Here is a 23876-nt window from a genome sequence, read left to right as displayed (position 1 = left end):
TTTCCTTTGTGAGTAAGCCCACACACAAAACAAGAAATCACTCCCCTGTATCTGTAAATATGGGGGTTAAAAAAGGTATTGGGGATAGGTTGTTCCCAATCTAAGGCCACTGTCTGTCTGCCAGGTGTTAAACTCCTCCTAAATAAATTCGCTCTCCCCCTTTCTTACCAAATTCCCAGGGCTCAAGCCCGAACCACCAAAGAAGTGACTCTCTCCATTCTACCACTTCGATAATCAGTCAGCCTCCCCGATACTTGGGAAACTGACCAAACACCACAGTGAATATCCCTCCAGCAGCTGCAAATATTACCCAGATAACCTTGTCACAATTTTGAGAGGCCCGCTTACCCTTCTCCTGCTTCTTATACAGTCATTAGCAGGTCCGTCCTGGCTCCCAAAACTGGGGATGCAGCGGTAACCTCGGATTTGCTCAATCTACTCCCAAGATCACTAGCAGCCGCTCTATCAGTCAGCAAATACCCCTTGACCACTCTATCGGTCACCAAATCTCCCTTGACCGCTCTATCGGTCAGCCTGTAGGGTACCCTCCTCCCGTATGGGGACTATGCTGCACGCCAGATGTCTCTGTGCGATTTACCAGCTGCCCTGGCCATGCGTACGACTTACAGGCCCTTCCTGTACTGTACATGTCCGCAGCTCCAGGAGGTCTTTGTCTGCTCCTGCAGTGAGCGGCTGAGAGTGGAGGCTCCTCCAAGGAAAATACTCGGGATGCACCTAGGGGTGTCTGCTCCACAATCGATCCCGCAGCCGAGCAGAGCGTCTCCTGCCTGGCTCACCAAACTGACTTGAGGAAAACGGACTCCACAATCAGTAAGATTGTAAAGTAGGTATGTTTATTCGGTGCTGGGCAGCACGGGGGGTAGTCCCACGAATGAAAAAAACATTAAGCCTGAATGGAAAAGGGAGCGTAGGAGAGGAATAATAATAATAAAAATGTTGCTATTTTGTCACAGAGCTTGATGTAAGAATGAAGTAACACTTTTGTAAGGGCCTAGATGTCAGGGGACATTTCCAACAGCTGCCTGTGTGGGGATGCATGTATTTTTTATCATAGCAGAACTCCACCAGAGAAGTGCCAGGTGCCATGGCTCCCCAGCTGCCTCCTTTTACAGACCTTTCAGGCACACACTACGCTTCGGATTCGGGGTCTGGGAAAGCCCCCCTGAAGCAGGAGCAGCAGGAAGGCAAAAGCAGGGCTCTCCCTCCTCACACGCACCGCCACCCCGCCGCCCTCAGCGAGCCGAGGCCGGCCCCGCGCCGCCCCCTGCCCGCAGCCTTTCCCCGCCTCTGGCGGCCGAACCTCAGCCAGGCGCCACCGCCTCTCTCGGGGCCACCTGCGGGCGGCGCACGCGCTCTGGGGGCCCGCGGTCGGCTTCTGGAGGCTTCTGAGCGGAGTGGGATGTGCACTGAGGGTCGTGCTCGGGCCTCGTGTATGTCGGGACGGTGGCACTGGCTCTGCTAGCTGAAGGGCACTGCCTTGACTTCTGTCTCCTGAAATATTTCGTTAGCTGCTCACTCATGGTGTGAATTCTTCGAAGCGGTAGGCTAAGTGCTGCTGTGATGAGAGCTGTGGTGATGTGTGAGGCTGTGCTGAAATGGCATGCAAAAGATATGTTCTTTTCCAGTATAAGTGTGCTGTGAAAAATGAGTAAAAATTTCTGTTATACTAAACTTGTTGGCAAAGGTTGGGATTCATGTCTTTGTGGGTTTTTTTTAATGATGTAAGCTTTTGGGGTTTTGCTGACCATTTGGTCAAGTAGCTAGATTGCAGCAGCCCCAGTCTTCAACCAAGATATTTCTGTTGGCCTTTGGATGTAAGGTGATGGGCTGTATGCTGCAAGTAGGTTGAGATAGGAGAACAAGTATGTTGTGGCATGCTGAAGATGGATGTGGTTGTATGTGAATAAATATGGATGGCAGATCTTCATTGGGATTCAACATAGAGCCCCACTAAGAAGGCTGGTTAGAAGTCTTCCGTACGTGTAAATCAGTTGTCTAGACTAATGCTGCTTATACAAGTAGCAAAAATATGTAGGCCTGCTTTAGAAGTACACTTTTTAGATGTGCTTTAGAATAGTTAAACGTCTGTTGCTTTCCTACAGTAGCGTCAAAGAAGACTCAGTAGCTGGGCAATATGGAAGTCATGATACTACAGGTACGCTGATATTTTTAAAAGTTGAGAGGCTTGGTGTTTATTTCAATAAAACTATAGACATCAGATTTACAAATAAGATTATGCCGTCATTTCTGTTCAGCAGTCGTTTCTTAAACATGGTGGGGTCATTGACAAATTATATACATTTTCCCGTGCTTTCCATGTCTTTATCTTGGTTTCGTCTCAAAAGAGGATAGTAGGGATGCAGCTAAAATCTAAAATGGAAGGTATCCTATGTAATCTTAAATTGAGTATAGTAATAGGTTTCTAATTAATGCTGCAAGAGATCATGGATTTTTTTTTTTTCCCAGAGTAGTGAGTACACTTATCAGCTGCAAGACTGGTATATAAATGCTTACAAAGGCTGTGCAGAAAGCTGTGGCCCTATTTTAAAGAAACTGGCTGTCTTATAGACCCTCTGAGACTGAAGAAAAGCCTGTCAGGGGCTTTTTTTTTTTCTTCCATGTTCTGAAAATACTATGGAAGTAAAAAGTTTATCTCTCTGCACTTAACTTGCAATATTTTGTTTAACAAACTTTTTAAATAAAGCTTCTACCTTTCAGAATGCGTATGTCGTTAATTGCAGTGCCAAAGAAACTTACAAGTTTAGAAGTCATTTATTGAACTAATTGTCTGAACATGAAAGATGTATTATGCCTATTAACGTTCTTTATGCTGAGTATCTATTCCTATAATGTAAGAGGCCTTGCTAAAGGTTTTAAGATTCATGTTTACTGCTCAGATGCTCATGCAAATACCCTATCACTTCAGCAGGAGATAATACTACTTGTTTTTTTTTTTTTTATCTACTGTTTGCACCAGATTGAAGATCCAAGTTGCTTTTGGGTTACTATGAAAGGATGTGGGCCTTACATAGTTGATGAAATAGAGTATAAAAACCTGAATGCAGAAATGAATCAGTTCTATGACAAATCTTGTGAAAATGTGGATGAAGTAAAGCCAGTAACATTAGAAAAAGGCCAGGTAAAGACATTGCTATGTTGTGTACAATAAAAGAAATAACTTGGTATTTGGATTGGTTTAGGGGGTGAATTATCGAAGATGTGTGGTGTGTTGTTTTTTTTTTTTTTTTTTTTTGGACTACTGCTTTGTAGTAGAAAAGGACATCTATATCGTTTGTATCATCTTACCTGTAAGCTTTATCGCTAAGGAAGCTGCAATACTTGCAGTTTATAAAGTAAACTGGGGCTGCATTGTAAACACTTTTCTTGCCTCTAAGAAAACTGACAGTGATGTTTGTTCCGTTTCCAAGAACCTGTTGTCTTGTTCTTTCTTTTTCAGATTTGTGTGGTTTTCAGTGAAGAACTGAAATGCTGGTGTAGAGCAGTTATTAAGTCAATCATGTACTGTGCAGGTCATTATCAAACAGAATGCTTTCTTGTGGATTATGCCAAATACACTTTTGTTAAAACAAAGGAGTAAGTGTTTGGGTTTTTTGAGAGTGTCACTGAAATGTATTTTTTTGGCTATCAGTGTTTATTTAGTTAAATAGTCACAAGGCTTTGGTTTAATTGAAGTGTGGGTCCACAATAAACTGCTAGCCATGTGATGGGCCCTTGTCAGTGTGGATGCAAACCAGTCTTTGTTCTGTTCATTTTTTAAAAGATGTTTTCTATTCTATTTTTCTTTTCCTTAAAGACTTGAAACTGGAATAGTGTCAGTTTAATATGATTGAGATTTATGGTTGTCAGTTAACATTACTGAAACATACCTTATTAAGGGATAAATAAATAAAACCACTATGAAACCATGTGTCTCTAAAATCTTAAAATGCCTCTTAAAAAATCTCTTCCAGCTTTCAGCCGTATTTAAGGTTAATTTCTTTAATAAAATATCCAACTTCATGTACAAGAATCTTTACCAAGTGTTTTTGTAGTATTCAATAAAATTAAGAAAGCGAATTTAAAATATTTTAGAATAAATATTTTAAAATCTTAAGTTAAATAACATTTTTAAATTGAATGTGCCTGTATCAGAGAGCAACTTGACAATGCCATGAGTTTAAAATACGTTCTAATAGAATTAAACACATGATATACTGCTTTTTATTTATGAAATAACTTGGAACAAAAATGATAACTATATTGATCTTAAAAGCTTGGCATAGGTGGTGTCTTGCTGGTTACTAAATGTCTCCCATCAAACCATTTATAAGGGGTAATTACGTATAGATCAAGGCTCTAGTGATAGCTATACAAACATTTATTAGTTATTTTAGGGAAATGAGTACAGATGCACGTTAGTATATTTATTAATTTCCTTCTTACTGATTTTAGTCATACCTAGTTTCTCACTCAGAGGTAAGAATTGCCAAATGGCATATGCAGCGCCAGATGGTATATATAATGTATGAGGTCTAAATATCATGAAAAGACTTTAAACTGTACTGCAAACCTTTCTGATGTTTCTCTAAAAAAGTTTCTCTACTTAGTTTCTCTATTTAGTTTTTCTATTAAATGGGAAGTGTGTTCACATTCAGGGCAAATGTGTTTATTAATTGCTCCTTAGACCTGTCTTAGATAAATAAATAAATAAAACAGGGGTTCCAGGGAGTTTCACTGTAGGAGCCAAAATTCTAGAAGAAATGTGTTGTTGCATATAGGATAATGAAAGCATGTGTTTGAAACACCACTGGAGAATAAAGTCTGCTCTGTAAAATGAGATTTTCTGCTTTGTTTTTAAGTGTTCGAGTTGCAGTGAAAGCATTTATGCAAATCCCATATAGAGCAAAAAAATGTAGATTGTATTGCACAAAGCCAGTGACGTTGCGTATCAACTTTCGTGAAGATACAGCAAAAATAGTGTAAGTAGAGTTTAACAATTGTATTGTAGTCATAAATTTCTTAGGTGTGAAATTTCATCACAATATATTTTTTTCTTCAGAGGATACTGTTTCAGTAAGAACATAGGAGATAAGATGTGGAAATCTTTTTTTTTTCTTTTTTACAAGAGCAATTCGTAAACAGAACTTGCCTAATGATTTGGGTTTTATTATTCATCTATTTGAATCTTTTGATGTTTATTTAGAAACTAAGAAATTCAGACAAATTTTTGGCAGTTGTTGCCCTTCATCTACAATCCCAGAACTGTGATTCCAGCACATGAGCTTCTCTACTAATTGATCCATGTGCAGTTTCTTACAAGTGCTCATCTTATTCCTGACAATCTTGTTTGTGGTCATTACACATTCTGCCTGAACTGAAGTTCTGTTAATGTATAAACATTATAGATAGCTTTGGTTTTCCCCATTATATCTGTCTCCTTGAAATACTTAGGATTCCTGTTGTACTTTCCTTATCATATTTATGCCAGTTTTGAAGGAGTGGAATACGGTATTCCCTGGGATCTAGTGGTAAAGAAAAGTGCTTGTGTGTCCTTACTTTGAGTTCTAGGATGTTATTGTCAAAGACCTGCCAGATCATGGGGGAATGTGGCATTATAGCAAGTAACCTATCTTGATTTATGTTATTAAAGAATATTTATAACTAAATGTAGTTAGACATTTAGGTTTGTTTTCTATACTGTCCTTTGAAAGGAGGAATCAGTATTTTACTTAGATACTCTGACAAAACAAATACTAGGTTAGTTAGGATGGGAATAGCATACATCTTGAGTGGGCCACCTTTGTGAATTATCAGAAGATCACTGAAGTTCTCTACATATATCTACTATATTTTGTTTACAATGCTTTATGTTTGATTCCCTTTTTTTTTTTTTTGTATTTGCAATTGCTGAAGATGGTAAAGAACTTAATTTTCTGTTACAGACCCTAAAGTCTTTACAATGTTTGTAAAGTGCTTGTTCAAAACTGCTCAATACGTTTTTAAAGTAATTAATATGTTCTACTCTACAAGTGGATTCTCACTCTTTTTAGTTAATCTATTTTTTTTCCTGATTGCCTTATTTTATGTTGGATATAAGCCATCATACTTTGACAAATCAGTATCTCGTAATTTTCAGGCAGTTCATTTTATGAATGAACTGAAACATCAAAACCGAAGTTACATTCAAAGTAGTAAGACTGTGTTAATGTTTCTGTTAGAGACAGTTTTGAGACTTAGCATGAACTGAGAACATTTTTTTTTGAATGTGCATCACTTTTCAGATTATCGTTTGAAGTTTTGATTATGTGGGATAACTGGTTGTGTTTATTTTCCTAGGCCAGCCCAAAGATGGGATAATGCTGCTACTCAGTATTTTCAAAGCCTTCTGAAAGGTAAATATGCTATCAAAATCATAATTGGCCCTTCTGTTTTAGGAAATAAGTTGTGAGAGAAATGTAGTACTGGAATATATATTTGATCATACTTCCTTTTCAATTTTCACAGTATTCTAAAGAGAAGGGATTTACTCAAATTTTTTGGTGTGATTTGACTTAGCCAACAATGTGTGTAGACTTGCATCTTTACCATGCTGCATAAATTGTTAAAGGTGATTAGGTAGTTGCCAGCTTGGAATAAACTATCTTGGACGAAACTATCTACTGCTCCAAGTAGTTACTTAGCGAAGTAGAAATGCTTGTTTTCCAGCCTGTTGTCCTTTCCCATGTGTGGTGTTTCAGGAGCTCATGCAGTCTTTTCCATATCCATATATTGGTGTGAGAGCGCTTGTTGGCATTGCTAGAAAAGCAGCCCTTTATTGTTCTCGTCTAATCTTGTTTATGTGCCTCTACCTGAAAAACAACCTACCTGCTTATTCGCAAGTACAATACACTACACGCAGATATTTGAGGAGGAGAGGATGAATTTATAAAAACAGTAAAGAGTCTTTAGGCTGTTAATTTCCCATACTAATGGAACACGGCAACTCCATGATTTACAGGTTTTCACACATCCAAGTGTAATGCATTATTATGCAAAGTAAAGGTCAATAGGAAGAAATAATAACATGGAACTTGATTTCACAAATATGCATAAATATATAAATAATTTCACTGTATGAATAAGACTAGTTTCTGTGGACAGGTCGTTAATGCTTTTCAGTTCTCAATCTTCCTTCAAAGACTGAGGACAACTTCATTTTTCGAGCTCTGTTCTTAATGCCTTGTTAGATTCTTGTTTCATTTAAAAGTTACAACATTTGTAGTAGTTTTTCTTCAAACAAATAGGTTGTATTCATTTAATCATTATTTCTGTTTTTGTATAGCTTGAAAAATACTGATAATTCGATACGGGGTTAATATTTCTCCTTCTTATTTACTACTACATTTAGCAACTACGCAAATCAAAGCCAAGTTATGTGCTGTAGAAGATAATACATTTGATGTTATTCTTTATGTGACAATAAAAGATGAAAAGGTAAGAAACTTCTAATATCTACAGACCCATTTGTATGCTTTATTATGTAAATCATAACTCTGTAATCAGCTTAGGACTGAAAAGCGTTATCTGCAAGTGAGTTTTGTCATTTGCCAGATGCAGTAGAAGCTAAATCATTAACTTATTAAAGATATTACTTTATGTTTGTGTTGATGTAACTCTCTGGAGGTGTTCCAGGAGGCAGAAATTCCATTTTCATGCATGTGTACCTTTCTTTTGAAGGTATTGGCAGGCAAATGAAGTACAAGTCTGTAGCATTGCACAAAGGTATCTTGCATAACAAAAAGTACACATTCTCATAAGAACTGCACATTTAGGTTATTTCATGCAAATTTCTTTTTGCTCTTTCAAGTTTTTTTCATTTTTAGGAACTTCTGATGAAGGTAATTTGTTTTATGAATTTATCATTTACAATTTGGCTTGGTTTAGGTCTAATTACAACTGTTAGAATTATAGGACAGGGTACAAGAAAAATCACAAATGAGGCTCACAGAAAATGGATGTTGTGTTCCCAAAGCTCTTTTCCTGCTAACTTGGTCTGGTGAAAGGCTGAGCAGCAGTGGATACCTGACAGAGTCAATTCTACTCACTATAACCTCGTTCATCTTTTTCCTCATTGTCCTAATCACATTTATTTCAGTGACGTGTTAAAATTTGAAGCAATACATTAAGTTCTTCACTGTTTAAAAAAAAATATTTTTTTAAAAGAGCAAATAAAAATTTTAGGACTATCAATATTTTATGGAACTTGAATTCAAAAAAATTGGCCCAAACAATGTATTAAATGCATAAGAAATGTGTGAACACTGATATTAGTGTTAAAACCAGAGCACTTTCATTTTAAGGTGGAATTGTTGGAGATAACTTTAAATGAACTAGAATTATCCTGGGCAAGGTGTTGTTTTTCTGTTGTTTTTGTTTGGTTTGGTTGTTTTTTGCTATTCCATTCGATTACCTGGAGCTGTAATGCACAGCTGTTTTGGAGTTTGTAACACTGAACTGTGCAGTAAAATTGTATGTCTTTCAGAATCTGGTACCTGTTTTCAAGCATTATAGTATTTTCTTTGCTTAAAACAAATATTGTCTTCGAGGTTTTTCAGGAAACATTTGATGTTGTTTAAGCTGAATTACTCTGCATCCTACAATGAGATTGTCCCTTTAAAAATATAAATATACAGGAAGCAATTCAAATGGACAGCTATGTGAATTATTTACTGCATTTTCACACCTTTTGTGTTATATTTAGAATATTTTGCAACTGCTTTATTCAAGTGTCTTTAAATACCCGTTCATACTTGCTTTGGGCTTTGATGGGGCTTTGATCAACCTGATACAGTGGAAGGTGTCCTTGCCCATGGCAGGGGGGTTGGAACTAGATGATCTTTAAGGTATGTTCCAAACCAATGATTCTATAATAAGACTGAGTCCTCAAACCTTCAGGGGGAAAAATAGCTCCACTTGTCAAAATGTTTAACTTCTGCCAATAATCTCTGTAGTTACTGTCAGACTTAAGCAGCTGTACTGTAGTTATAAAATAATTCACTTGCGTCCGCTTGGAGCACTCAGTGTTAAAGGCTGTTAATGCTTTTAATTAATTTTTTTATTTAATTACATTTTATTTATATATTTATATATATTATATATTTATATTTGTTGTATAATATACATATATTATATGTATATATATACATATAATATACATATATAATATACATGTTATATAAATATACATATATTTATATATATAATATAATAATATAATATAAAAATATATAATAAATAAAAAATTAAATTAAAAAATTAATTAATTAATGTAATGTCTTTGCCATAGGCAATAACTTTGAAGGTACATATAAAGTCTAATGCCTTCTATCAGTTCTAGTCTATCAGCTTAGATGTTGCTATAATTTAAAACTTCAGATATACCCTAAATAAGTACGTGATTCTGGTCAATAAGGATTTTTTTTTTTTTTTTAGGTATGCATTAATGATGATCTCGTCTCAAAGAACTTTGCTCGCTTTGTGGAAACTGAAGAGAATACTGGAAGTCCTGCAAAAGATCAAGAGAACCAGACGTTGTTAAATGTTGAGTCTTTTCCAGTAAAAATCATTAATCCTACACTTGCTTTCAGGCCAGTGCTGTTCGAGGAGAAAGTACCAATGAATCTTGAAACAGGTAGGAACCATGTATGTCAGAAACAGTCAAATAGACAATATGCTGTGTGTCTTTAATTGATATATTGAGCATGAACCTACTCTACTGTCTCAGTTTGAATCAACAATTGATCAAATGGTATCCTAACAAAAGATGCTTATGACTTCACAAACAGTTGTCAAATCACCAGACGTAGGCATACTTTAATACCTTTTTTTGTAGTATACAAGATAAAGGAAGGATGAGAGGTGAGTTCCATGGGCATTTGTTGATATGTTTAATAGCATTAGATATTGCTGGAATTACTTGTGTAGTGCATTACTGTTGTTTTTGAGTTTGGAGAGAATTATTTGAACAGAGGTACTTGTACAACTGTAGGGTTTACTGTAAGTTGTCTCATTTATAGTGATTCGAATCCTTGCGATTAGCAACTGATAGAAGAAACTAAACAGCAAATCAGTGGCAACTCACTGTAAATAACATTACTGGCTTTTTATGTGTTCAGATAACTTAAAAATTTCTGATTATCTTAGGTCATAGTGTTTCTAGTTCTTTTCCTGAAAAGACGTACCAAAGGTCAAGCAGGGATCTAAATGAAAGTACTGAATCTGTAAGTATCATATTGTGTAATAAACTGTCAAAGGTGAATTTGATTAAGCATATATGGGACAGATAAGGAATGCTGTAGTCTTCTAGCTGTTTCTTCTATGTAACAGATCTGGGGGACTGTAGTAATTATTGATAGAGTTAAATTGGAGTGGAATGTTGTTTCTTTTCTTTAAATTGCAGAACGTTAAAAAAAAACTAATCCTTGAAAAGGTTGTGCCTCCTTTTTTACTCCTTTGCTGTGGTTTTATGAAGATAATAGCTGTCTACAGTAGGACTTCCAGTTTTCTAAATATAAAAGAAGGCAAACTTTAATGCTGCCCTGAAAACAAAATAGTCCTTATGCTACAGAATGGTTAACGTTTATTGGAGTTCCTTCTTATTCATTGAGTAGTGTAATGCCAAATAACCTTTATCAGCCACCTGAGTGATGCAGATCTTTGACCAAGTCATGCCTGTTGATTGCTTGTGATAAAAGATGATTGTTAGAAAATCCCCAGTTCAGAACTGAGTATCGTTTGGATAAGTCTGGATATAGTGTCTGCTACAGTTATTCCACTGAGGATTTTCACTGTTGTTCAATTTACCTTCATGTGCATTCACGTGTTTTTTCCTCCAGTGTGAGGTGTACAGACTTCTCATTTTTTATTTTTTTTAGAAAGATGTTTAAGAACTAAGCAGTGTGTATTCATAATAATAGTTCAGATCCACGTTAGGGCTATTGCTTGAGATATGACTATGACCCAGTGTTTTTTTTTTTTTGTTTTGTTTTGTGGGCAATGTTCTTGTCATGTGCTTGAAAGAAAATACTGTTCCGTAATAAGTTAGATAATTTTCTGAGCTTTGCTTCATTAAAATTGTTTCCTCAATCAGGCAAACATATAATTCGGTACAAAGAGAAATCCAAAATACTTGGAAAATCCTACAGTTAAGTAAGAAAACTACTTTCACCTCAGTAGATGAAGAAATACTTTCTTGAACAGTATTTTAGTGCAAAGTAAAAAATAGTTTTCATCTTTTCTTGATAGATTGTCAAAGTATTTCCGGGCTTGCCTTGCAAGGAAAAGTCAGCTGTTCACACAGACAGGTATGGTGCGTTGTGATAAATATCTGAAATGGTTTTGTAATCAGAGGTTTAGGTGGTGGTGTATGTTTTGAGTTACTGTTCTTGATCACTTAAGAGAAAAAAATACATATGCACATTTTTGGGCAAGAAGGGAGTTTGAAGCTGTTGATGTTTATTCAGAGTACAATAAAGTAGTTCCTTCTCAACTATGGTTCATCAACAAATATTTGATGGGGAGATATTTTTCTGCACTCTAAACATGTTAAGTTGCTTTATTATATCAATTGTTAGTGTGATTTTATATTTTCAATTCATATTTAATTGAATTTGATTGGTGCTGTGCTTTGATTTACTATGATGCAAATCAGTTGACCCATACTTAATATGCCTGAGTTGTTTGAGTTTTTAAATTCAGTATCTAGCTGATGGAAAGAATCGTTGTTTCATTCCTTGAAACTTTTAAGAAATCTTTCTTTCTACAGTGACGTTTGATTATTTTTTTTTCCTCTAAATTTGAGAAAGCTACTAATTTTCTGTTACAAATCGTTGTTCGGGGTTATATGCAGATACTAAAAAGCAAATACTGACTTCAGTTTTCAAAACTGTTTTCTTTATTTCTGTAGTCATGTTAGAGGATTTTGCTCCTCAGCATAGATAATGCATGAAAAATATTTTGAGAGTGAATTGCTTCTTGAGATTTTAGAGATATTGGTGGTATTTATAAATTGTACTTCGCTTTTGCATTTGTTATACTTATTATTTTCCCTTTTTTCAGGTTCCTGCAGTTCTTAAATTCTGATCCTCTGAAGACTCATAAAATTGAAGATAACCAACAGGTATTTCAGACGTTAACTTCAATTTATCGTGTCCTGTGCAAATGTACTGCATATGTCTGGAAGGTTTTGTTAGTGGAGTGAGGGGCCACAGAGGTGGTCTTTAGAAGGAGGTTAGGGGCTGATGTCTGTTGGCTCCACATCAGGCCCAGTTCAGGCCAAAGCTGAGCCAGTCAGCAAAGTCGTTGGCAACCCTATGAAAACATACGTAAGAAAGGGTAGAAGACACCAGGGGAGGAGGAAGGAATGAAAAAAAGTGAGAAACGGTACAGGGAACACCAATATATGAGCAACAGGAGGTGATCAGTGCTGGAGCAGGTACTCCTGAAGGGTCTGTAACTAGTGGAGGATCCACACTGTAGAGAAGTGAGATGGAAGGAGCAACGAAGACAATCTGCTACGTTCTGACTGCAGTGCCAACTTGTGCTGCTCGCTGCCTCAGTGATGCAGCTGAGTGTAACCTGTGTTCTCTTACAAAGGGAGAGGAGTTTGGAGAGAAGTTGAGACTGGAAATGAAGGAAGAAAGGTGTTTTTCCATCAGTGTGCAAATGTTTTGTTGTTTCTGTTTCCTAATAACCAAGTTGATACTCAAATATTTGTATTACTTGGCAACAAATTAAGTTACCTGAAATTGAGTGTGATTTGCGTGCATCAGTAGTTGGTAACAACCCTGTCTGTATTTTAACATCTCTTGCTCTCCTCCTGCTTCTCCACCAACCCCATGGAAGGGGAGAGTGAGCAAGTGGCTTGTGAGTGCTTGGCTGTGAGACCAAGCCACCACAGTGGATTTTACCAGTAATTTTTTATTAATTGTGTTTTTGTTGTTGTAGTTGAGCACTAACTGTGCATCCAGCATCTAATGCTTTTTTTGAGTACCTTAATTAGAATAGCTCAGTCAGAAGCTCAGGTCATCGAGACCAACTGCCTGACCCCTTCTGGGATAAAAGAAAGTTGGAGTATATTATTGAGGGCATTATTCAAGTGCCTCTCAATCACTGACAGTCGTGGGGTATCAACCATCTTTCTAGGAAGCCTGCTGCAGTGTTTGACCACCCTGATTAGAAAAAAATTTCAAATACCTAGTCTGAACCTCTTCTGGCACAGCTTTGTGCCATTCCTGTGCGTCCTATCATTGGTTACCAGGGAACAGAGATCAGCAGCTCCATCTCCATTTATCCTCAGGAAGTTGTAGAAAGCAGCAAGGTCACCTCTTAGCCTTCTTTTCTCCAGACTAGACAAACCAAGTGTCCTCAGCCTCCCATAGGACATGCCTTCCAGCCCTCTTACCAGCTTTGTTGTTTCTCTTAAGACAGTTGTGTTATGTCTTTATAAAGGAACTTTATAAATCATTCATTAAGAAAGAAATACTGAGCATTTGTCTCATCACTGCTCTGTGTAGCTGATCAGTATGTATGAATCACATTTAAAATGTATTTACAATTTGTTTTTGCTATTTTTTTGTCAAAATCTATTTTTTAAATACAAGAAGTGCTCTTGAGTCATCATAAGTAAACTAAAACCCTTTTATTTTGTGTTGCCTTCAATACTGTCTTCTACTTATGGTTTCAGAGTTCTCACAGTCTTACTGAAGAAGGGAACTTTGTCTTTCTTAGCAACAAGATAGAGCCATCTTCAATTCTGGAAAAAGCACCACTTTATGATGATCTGAAAAAGGTAATACTAATATCTGATTTTACATTGAATTTCTTCTAAGGATTATATGTTTCAGCCTTAAATACTAAATATGTTGTTATAATAATACCTTATTTTGATTGAGGAATGTCTAGCGTGTTTTTAATGTGATCATATAAATGAAGAAACTTTAGAGAGATGCTGACAGACACCTGTAAGAATTTCTTACAGGTTTCTGTAAGGTTTCTACAGGTATATCAGCTGTTGTCATAAGTTGTGTGACTTTAATTTCAATGTCATAATTTAACTCATTGACCCCAAAGAATTTGTTTTCATACTGCATGTTAAGAATATTTATCATGAAGTGGGTCAAAAAGTTCTTAGATCACATAGTGTCTTGTCTTTTTTTTTTTTTTTCAATATGTAAGTACACAGTTTTCACATGGGACTCTTAATATCTCTTTCTTTAGGAACTTACTCGGGAAAAATTCTTAGGCCCTACCTTCACAGAATCTTACTGTTGGCCGCCAGTTGCTCGAGGATGTGATGTAGTTGCCATCTCACATCAAGGAAATGACCCTTTTTTATATATTCCACCAGTTCTTACGTTCTTACAATTGGGAAGCTGCTACAAAGCCTTGCCAAACAGAAATGGAGTATGTATATATTAGAGTAATATCAGGTTTTCTGTTCTAAAGTGCAAATAAGAATAATAATTCAAAAAAATAGTGGGGGTTTAGAATGTATATTTCTAATGTGATCTTAGTATATCTTCATGATGTTTGCCAGTTTATAGGCCCTTCGTGTAAAGGCTTATGGAGATGGACTGCATGAAGTCTAAAATGATGACTGCATTGGAAGTTTAGACTTAGCAAGTTATGTCTAATAAGTGGTTAATGTTATAGCACTTTGATTCTTAGGAAGGTTTGTTTTAAAGGAGTTAGTCTGTTTTGCTAAATTCAAATATGTATTAGCTGTTTGAAATATTGTAACTTGTTTTGTAACTTGTATTAGAGCACAGAACTATAGAATTACTGAGTTTGTAAGGGACTTCTAGCTGAAGACTGTATGTTACTTGGGGTTGTACTAGACTGTGCTGCTGTTTCTGTTAAATTTCTGGACTTTTTACGCTATGTTACTGCATGCATCCTTTTTGTCTTCAGGTAACCTGGCGTATGATTCCTTGGGTCTGTAGCATCTGCATTAATGAGATGATACAATACTAAAAGATTGAGTTTTTAAGCGCATAAAGGCCTGTGTTGCAGACCTTATTTTTTTCCTAACTGTTGAGATGTTCAGAATTGTAAGAACTGTACTTCTTGTCTAATACTATGGTGTAAAATTGTGTATATGTATGTAGCCACTAGCACTTATTTTATGTCCTGGCTGGAAGAAGGCACAACTTGTTTTTGAGTTGCTGAAAACTTACGGCAGATGTTCCAGACAGCTTCATCCAACGTTGATAATACTTGGGCAGAATAAAGAAGAAGCTAAAAGAGTGAAAATTCAAGGATGTAAGAATACTTTCTATTTTCTGAATTATGCTTGAGAACAGTGTTACTGGCGCTTAGTGTTAAGGAACAGAAATAGATATATTTTTGTTCTATTGCTTGAGGTTTGACCTGTGACAGTGGGCATTTTAACTGCCTCTTTACAGACACTTTTCAGTATCTTATTCTGCCTTAATGTATGCAGAATCATACAATTTTGAAGGGGACCTCAAGAGATCATCTAGTGGTCTTTTTAATAAAATTGACCTGCTCTACAGTGTTTTTTTACTTGTATACTTTAAAATCATAAAAGAAAAATGTTAACAGTCTTTTCTTCTGACTTGTAGGTGATGTAATTGTGACTACACCGTACAGCTTCCTGAGACTGTATGAACATAACTGCTTATTGTTTTGTAGACTTTGCCATCTTGTTTTTGATGAGATCGAGGTACTGTTCTCTGAAGCTACTGAACAGGTAAATGGGTTATGCATTCAGCTGGTAAAATGCTGTTCCAGTTGTTGTGCATGTGGCAGTCTTGTAGATAGTGGAAAATGATGCAAATACTAACCTTCTTCAACCTCTGGCTAGAGTATAAGTTGAGAAGGAAACGGAATTAAAAGAAAAATTCTATCTGTATATTTCTGACAGAACAAAACACTGGAGAAGTAGAGCTTTGGTCTATTAATCTAACTTTTTTTTTTCTAACTATGAATACTTGAATATTCATTTTTCTAGTAGATTTTATTGGCAAGGGGTTTACTGAAGCTGCTTCTTCGGGTGTTAGCTGTGATCCTTGATCAATTAATATAGTCAGTTCCAGGGAGGATATTTGTGTGCATGTGTGCACACAGTTCTTTCATGTTCTTCTGGCACTTTCTTCTTGCTTCAGAGGTGTTCAAATAATAGGGCAAAAGTGCACAAACACTTTCTTTTGGGATATAAAACTTGAGTCTTTTGTGTTGTAATGTGAAAAAAAAAAAAACAGTATGCTGGAGCAATATACACTTTTAAACTGCTTTTAAAGACTCCTTGGAATAGGGTAAGAGGATGATAGTTTTTTTTTTTGTTTATAGGTTTTTACCATATTAGATTGCTACAAGCAAACCATTATTACTGAAGAATGGGAATATTTACCGCATCAAATTATTGCTGTTGGAACTCATTGGAATAAACATATAGCACATTTAATAAAGGAGTTCATGAACGATCCTTATGTTGTGATAACAGCTATGGAAGAAGCTTCTATTTATGGAAATGTACATCAGGTAAAAATTTGGGGGTGATGTTGCTATTGGTTTACCAAGGTGTCTTTCTTGTTGTCTGTACTGATCAAGCTCAATGTATGTAACTGTTCTTTGTTGTAACTGGATATTGCAGGAATCATAATTCAGGTTGCTCAGGCGTACTTCCCACGTATGAACTGAGGTGATTCTTAGAAAACCTTACTGAATGAGGTGATGGTCATTTACCTTAGTTTCTAGGACTGGGGTGAAGATACTCCCTCAACTATTTCCATACTCTTGCTTATAAGTCTGGATTTTATGTGAGTGTTCCCAAATAGTATAGTTTGTGACAAAATTGCTAGAAAGTTGTTTCAACTATTGTTTTAATAAACTTGTGTATTAATTAATGGCAAAACTACAGGGTAAGTTCTCCCAACACAGAGCTATTAAAAAACACCTTGTTCTACTGCAGTGCGCCATGCAACAACAAAACTTATTTCTGGAAATCTTAGGTCAAGATATTGAGTGTTTCTAAGTGTATATTTAATTTCTCGTAAATATAGGGTAGCCCTTGAGAATAATACAAAATGTAAGTATGATCTGAATTCTTCTGTCTAAAAATAATTTATAATTTATGCCATAAATTGGGGATTGAGCATGTTGGGATACTTGAAAGACTAGATGTTCTAAGCATCGCCCCAAATTGGAAAACATACCCCTCCTTGTGAGAAATCCAGTTAGAAGTTTGGCAGGACTGATAATGTCAGTGTTTAAATGCTTTAGTGTTTCAGCTGGAGCAGGATGTTTTTTGTAACGTGAAGGTTTTCAGTAGTACTTCAAAATGCCATACATAGATTGAAAGATTGAAAAATCATCTAAAATTAAATGAATGAAAAATCATGTCTGTCGTTTCAATGGAGCATTTCATCAAATGCTTAAACATGGGTGTTTGATTATGTGATGTAAATACATGCTTCTGGAAGGGTATCAAGTGGATGTCCTGTGTGAGAACTGTATATTCTGTAAGCTTAACAGAAGAGCTACCATTTATTCTTTTTTTCCTTGATTCAGGCTGTATTGTGTAACAATGCATAGTGTTCATTAAAATGAAGAATTATGTTATAAAATATGTTTAGATTATATGAATTATCAGTCAGCTATTTTGTGTTGATTTCTAGGTTGTGCAGCATTGCGTGAGCAGTGAGAGAACTGCTATGTTACTCAAAATACTGGATTTTACCCCTAATCATCTTCAGAAGGTGTTGGTTTTCACAGATTCAGCAGATGAAGTAGAAATGGTACATCAGGTAACAAAATAAGTAAACTTAGATAGGCGCATTTTTTTTTGATTGTTAACATATAACAAGCTATGTGTACTCAGCATTTCAGAAAGACAGACAGTTTTCCTGCAGTTGATCTTTTTTCAGGTAACGCAGCAGTAGAGAGCAATGGAAAACAAAAAATATCCTCTGTACATTCATTGTCTCTGCTAGTCCTTGAACAGTATGAAGCAAGAGAGGAAAGCTGTCAGATTTCACTGGGAAGCAAGAGATGTGAAGCAGTACTGTTAAACCTGGACAGCATGGTGGGGATATTTTTTTTTACTAAAGGAGGCAGGCTATGAGGATATTAGAATGAAAACCTTTAGCAGTAGTTTTAAGGGTGGGATAGCAGAAGAATATATGGCTAGACTTTTCGGATCTAATAGGAATAGATATGTCAGTCCTGAAACACAGAAATATATTCTCTCCCAGAAGTTGGAGTAGATCCTGTGTTCTTTGAAAGATTCTTAAAACGTAATTAGTGTATCTGGAATGCTTAGTCCTTGAAGACTGGTAACAGAAACCAATCTGATTTTGTCTTGAGACTTTGTTTTCCTTGAGTGTCCAAGGGTTAAATTTCTTCAGGCATATCAAAAACACCCCCTGCTCAAATACCACCACTTAAAAAAAATAAAAGTTTGTCAATGCTGCAGAAGTACTGAAGGTTTTAGAAGAACTTGTTTGTAGTAATCCTTGTGTACATCAACTTCAAATACCTTGAGTGACATTAAAAAAAAAAAAAAAAAAGCTTTAACTTAGTTCGTTATACATGCTTTCTTTCTAAATAACAAAGGCTTTTGTAGTGATTAATTTGTGAACCTTGAATTGACAAATATATAAAGCCTTATTGAGACTTCTTTATTCATGCAAGTTAAGTGTGGGAGATCAATGAGGGTTTTTTAGCACTCTTTGAGAGTCTGAAATGTGAGCCTGTGTGATACTAGATAATGGAATCCCCTTAGAACAGAGAGGTCATCTTAATGGCGGGAAAAGCTTCAAATCAACCTTGCACCTTCCTAAACAGATGCTTAATGTATTAATCCATAGGAAGCCGGGCTTTATTAGTTACCATTTTATACAGGAAATGAGTAAGCTTAAGTATTTTTCATATAAATAACCTAAGAATTCTACTAATTTTTTTTCCATTTGCCTTTCTATTTACAGTAGCTGTAGGGTATGCCAGATACTACTAAGATACACTGTTAGACTTTCTCAGAGCTGTTACTGTTGTATTGCAAGAATGTGTAACTTTATTTTGTCATCAGGCACTGAAGAGCAACTCAATATTTGCCTTGAAAATACATAAAGAAAAGGAGTTTAACTTCACGTATGTCTTAGAGTACTGGACAAAAAGCTATGCTTCTGGTAATCATGTTGTATTAGGTGAGTATTTTCTTGTTTTCTAGTTGTCTATTTGTGTTTATTTCTTCATGGTGACCTATGTTCTACATTAAATACTTAAACTAGGTTATCTTGTCACTTGGTTACCTTTTTACTTGTTAGTGCTGCATCTAGTCTACTCCCCCCCCCCCCGGGTCTGAGGGTTAAACTGCTGAGAGGGAAATCATCAGGAAGCCTTACTTATTAGATGGAGATTAAAAGAGTTGTTTGATTTATTAGTTACAAGAACCATTAGTACTTTCAGAGAATTTCCATGGTTTCATGATCCTCTGCTAATACAGAGGATATTTTCAGTTTGAAATTCAGAACATCTGAAGCCTTAACATAATTGTTTCCCCCAGTGTTCTGGTAGATTTCTTTTCTTTTTTTTTGAACTCTTTGCAAGAGCAAAGACTTAACGAGTTTTAAACTTAATTTTTCCCTTTTATCTGTCAATAGAAGATTAACTTAATTGTATCTAGAGGTTCAAAGTGTTAGCATTTCTGCGTTACTGGAAGTGTTTTCTATTTTCTGAAGTATTTGGCTGTGGCCTATTCTTTCTTTGATATTGTTATGAGATTCAGATTTACACAGATTAGAAACTAACATGTAATGCTGTCCCCCATATGCTTATGAAATGTGTTGAAGAAACGTAATGCCTTATGTAAGTGTATTGAGAAAAGATTTTCCTCAATTCTTAAGTCAGCGGATGGGGAAGGAAACAGGCATTGCAAATGTGATCTAATACTTCACATGCTTAAAGTTTTTCAGTTCCTTTACATTTGTGTTTAAACCATGTGTTCAGTTTTAACAGATGACTGCATGCAGTTTTTGGGAATTACAGATGCGTCTTGCGTGATACATTTCAGTTTTCCTTCTTCTCCAAGAATCTTTGGTCAACGTCTATACAACATGTCTGACAACTTCCATAATGTGATAGAGGTTTGAATAAATCTTCAACAAATTAATATTAACATTTGATAACTATTTGGTGGATAAATAAAAGCTTAGAAATGCATGCATATGTTTTAGGAATCATCTGTAGATCAGGAACATATAAAGGCAAGGTCAGTCATACTGCTAACAGAAAACAACACATGTCATGCTCTTGGGATCCTGCGCTATTTGAAGCGTGCTGAAGCTGAAATTCCTCTGGAACTGCATGATTTTACAGCCAGGGTGCTAGAAGCTGAAGAAGAAAAGAAGTTTGCAAGGCCACTGTGCCCCTATCTTAAAGCATTTGGAATTTGCAAGTAAGGATATACCACATTTTCCTAACATTCATACTTGTGCAAGAAGGAATTGTGTGCCTTGAATGATGACTGCTTCTACTTACTTAATAAATTTTCCTATTGAGTACTTTCATTCAGATCAGATCTTGCTCATGATTTTTTTTAACTTTTTTTTAATACGCAGGAATAGAACAGTGTGTCCAGACCGTCATCAAATTAATTTACAAATAGACATGCTCCAGAATATGCCAAATAAAATTACACAAACATCTGGACTTGTGACAGTAAGTTATTGTTATTTATCTTGGTTTTGGGTACTAAGAAGGCAGGTCTTAAATAGGTACTTCAGCATATTACATATTTTTAACGTTTACATTAATACTGCTGTAATATGTGTATTGTATCTCAAAAATGTTTGCTGGTGTTTAGCTTTTTTCTTCTCTCCCTTGAAGGGGTTGCAGCATAAATATGAATTGTGCCAGATTTGTCCTTAAATTTGCCCCTTGGATGAACTGCTTCCATAATCTTCCTGTCCTGTCTTTTGCAGAGTTCAGGTGCATTCAGCTCATGCAGTTAATGGGCACTATCAGTACCCAAAGGTCAATGGCTGCAAGAGTAGAAAATAAGGAGAAATGAGTGTATTTTTTATTTATTTTTTGTCACTCCAATTCTGCCTAATATAGAAGTTTTTCTTGGTAGGTATGAGTTCAGACTCTTTGACAAGCTGTATCTAGTTTTTGTAGTGCCTAAGGTCAGGACTGATTTCTTGACATCATCTGCTTGCTTCTGCTGACTGCAGCATTAACAAATCAGCTAGCAAATCAGTTATCACTTTGATAAGTATTCATTTTCCTCTTTGTTAGGAAATATTAGAATGGGTTCCATTCTTTAAGAGCTGAAGTCATGTTGTGCTCTTTTGGGATTTTTATGAAGTGGAAATCAAATGTCTGGTCTTCTTACTATCTGCATTGTATACCTAGCTTTATTTCAGTATTTCTACGTGGTATGACATTTAGACAGTACACCCAGAATTTTATGCATTGGAGTTGATAATAGTATAATCTTTATTTTTATTAATGCAATTCTTAATGCAAAATTTTCAGAGTGATGGCCTAATAAAGAGAACAATAATGCAATGCCATTACATGTTTCCCCAGTCAGCTCTTTTAAAATTCATCTTAAAGTTGGAGAACATTAAGAATTAAGCTAGGATGGTGTGGAATGCCTTAGTAGTTGGTAGCTTCACAGATAATAGTGTAGCTCACTGGTGTTCTTTTAAGTGGAATACCACCAACTGAGGCTTGATGGTTTTTGTGCTATATATTTCCATCGACTGGAATATGGTCAGTTAATACTATTTATTATCTTAAGAATAATATAGTAATAATACATGATCTTCTGAATGTGTGTTTGCAGTAGTCTCTCTGCCTCCTCTGTGGGTTGTGAATAGATGGCTGACCTTGAATATGAAAACTTACACATCTCCACATCTCATTAATTTGAGATATCATCAGTCCTTTTTTTTTTCCTTCCCTAATACCTTTTGTTCTTTCAGATACTGCCTCTCCACATTGTAAATGCAACAGACTACTTTGGTCGTATAGTAGATAAACAACAGGACCAATATACAACTCTTGCTGAAGAAATCAATGAATATTTTAAGGAGACTAGTAATCAAGTTCCCATTAAAAAGGTGGAGAAGCTAGCTCTGTATGGATTATGTGAGGAAACAGTTTTTCACAGGTAAGTGTTGTGTTGTTATTTTTAATTTATTCATGTGCACTTTTATATAAGGAAAAAAATTATCTAAACCTTTCATTGTTTGTTTTTAAAAACGAAAAAAAACCACTTAACATCTACCTCCCCATCCTGCCCTGAAAACAGCAAAAAATCACTGCTGTATTCAGATCAGTCTTCAAAATGCCAAACATATGCTTTTTAAGTTACCAAATGGAAAATAAATGATCACACATGCACATATGCATATGCCCACACAGAATTCAGTATTTTACTGTGAAATTTTTTTTACATGTGTAGATTTAAAAACAAACAAACAAACAAAAAAGCTTCTTACAATTGATTGGATGAATACTCATTCTGTTATGTTCTCCCACTATATGAAGGGTTCAGGTGGTAGAGACTCCTCCAAAAGAAGAAGAAAACTTGTTCTTTAATGTCAAAATCAAATACATAGATGAAGGCAGAACACGTCAAGTTCAGAGCTCTCAGCTTCTTCACTTACCTGCAAGATTTCAGCATCTGCCACCTCAGGCTGTGGAATTTATTGTTTGTAGAGTGAAACCCATTGATAATGAAATTGAATGGAACCCAATGGTAATACTCATCTTTTTTTCATAGTATTTCCCTTAGGTTCTTTTATGTGTTTGTTTTCTACAGGAAAACAATTATGAACTGCAAACTTAGTTATCAAATTTAATTGTTTTTAGTCTTATCAATAAATATCTGTTAGTGGTCCAGATTCTAAGAAGTTGACTTTTAGTTTTTGTTTGCCTGCAAAAAAATAAAGTGAAATCTATGGGATTTTCTCCTATGTGACTTAAATGCTTTCTTCCAGAACAAGTTATTGCTACTTTTAAGTCTGTGGGGAGTAATGGAAGGGCAGCCTCTGTAAATTGACCTGTGCTTGGGTAGTCTTCTATTAATAAGTTCCTTCCTTAAAGACTTAACAGTACTTTAATCCATGGTAAAATTACAGTATTTCATTAGTTTACTCAAACTGTTTTGATATATTAAATACTCTTATTGTTAAGCTCAGATGATGTTTCATTACAATTCAAATAAATGCAAAGTTACATTGGTATACATCTCAAAGGTGGTGTTTTGTTTTTCCTAGGTAACCCATTATATTCATCACAAAATTAAAGGAAAACCACATGAAGCAAGAATAGTACTTACCCTAGGAAATACAGTTTGGATTGACCCAATGGTAGGTATGGTGTTGTTGAGTTAAAAAAGGAGCACAGGCAGAAATATATTCTGATTTTAATCTACGTAGCATTCACGTGTAACTAAGCAGTGGAACAGATTGCTCAGAGAAGTTTTATGCTCTCCATCCTTGGAGATACTTGAAGGCCCATCTGGATGCAGTCCTGGGCTACTGGTTCTGGGTAGCCCTGCTTGAAAAGGGGGGTTGATTTACATGACTCCCTCCTCACAGCTTCAGCTGTTCTGCAATTAATATGAATGTTTGTTTATAGATGGAATATATGTGAGTGATTAAAAATTGAACTGTAAATCTGGAGAGCTGAAAATGTGCCAGTAACAGAGTATCAAATTAATTATGTCATCCAGACTATTTCATGAAGTTAAAAACAAGTGTTTTGTGGAAATACTATTAAGCTTTTTGTAAAATCATTTTTGTAGTTTGCCACACGTACCTCTGAGATAATGATGCTTTGGT

At 35.7% G+C, this 23876-nt stretch overlaps 1 protein-coding gene across 1 annotated transcript in view; it reads left to right on the top strand.

Annotated features, from left to right (window-relative positions):
• The first annotated feature begins 2155 nt into the window (after positions 1 to 2155).
• TDRD12 (tudor domain containing 12) overlaps positions 2156 to 23876 on the top strand; it is a 28498-nt gene continuing 6777 nt past the window's right edge. The window contains exons 1-21 of the mRNA XM_035543397.2: positions 2156 to 2176; positions 2999 to 3160; positions 3479 to 3615; positions 4881 to 5000; positions 6358 to 6413; positions 7409 to 7494; positions 9493 to 9691; positions 10204 to 10280; positions 13745 to 13849; positions 14278 to 14463; positions 15168 to 15321; positions 15645 to 15772; positions 16372 to 16563; positions 17700 to 17828; positions 19109 to 19226; positions 20029 to 20165; positions 20256 to 20476; positions 20640 to 20739; positions 22011 to 22198; positions 22579 to 22789; positions 23310 to 23402. Of these exons, the coding sequence (XP_035399290.1) occupies positions 2156 to 2176; positions 2999 to 3160; positions 3479 to 3615; positions 4881 to 5000; positions 6358 to 6413; positions 7409 to 7494; positions 9493 to 9691; positions 10204 to 10280; positions 13745 to 13849; positions 14278 to 14463; positions 15168 to 15321; positions 15645 to 15772; positions 16372 to 16563; positions 17700 to 17828; positions 19109 to 19226; positions 20029 to 20165; positions 20256 to 20476; positions 20640 to 20739; positions 22011 to 22198; positions 22579 to 22789; positions 23310 to 23402 (2820 nt within the window). The remainder of the gene's footprint in view (positions 2177 to 2998; positions 3161 to 3478; positions 3616 to 4880; positions 5001 to 6357; positions 6414 to 7408; positions 7495 to 9492; positions 9692 to 10203; positions 10281 to 13744; positions 13850 to 14277; positions 14464 to 15167; positions 15322 to 15644; positions 15773 to 16371; positions 16564 to 17699; positions 17829 to 19108; positions 19227 to 20028; positions 20166 to 20255; positions 20477 to 20639; positions 20740 to 22010; positions 22199 to 22578; positions 22790 to 23309; positions 23403 to 23876) is intronic.

This window comes from Cygnus atratus, chromosome 12 (genome assembly GCF_013377495.2).
Source record: "Cygnus atratus isolate AKBS03 ecotype Queensland, Australia chromosome 12, CAtr_DNAZoo_HiC_assembly, whole genome shotgun sequence".
In the NCBI taxonomy this organism is placed as follows: Eukaryota; Metazoa; Chordata; class Aves; order Anseriformes; family Anatidae; genus Cygnus; species Cygnus atratus.
The sequence above is the reverse complement of the archived record's forward strand: the minus strand, read 5'-3'. Positions and strand labels throughout refer to the sequence as shown.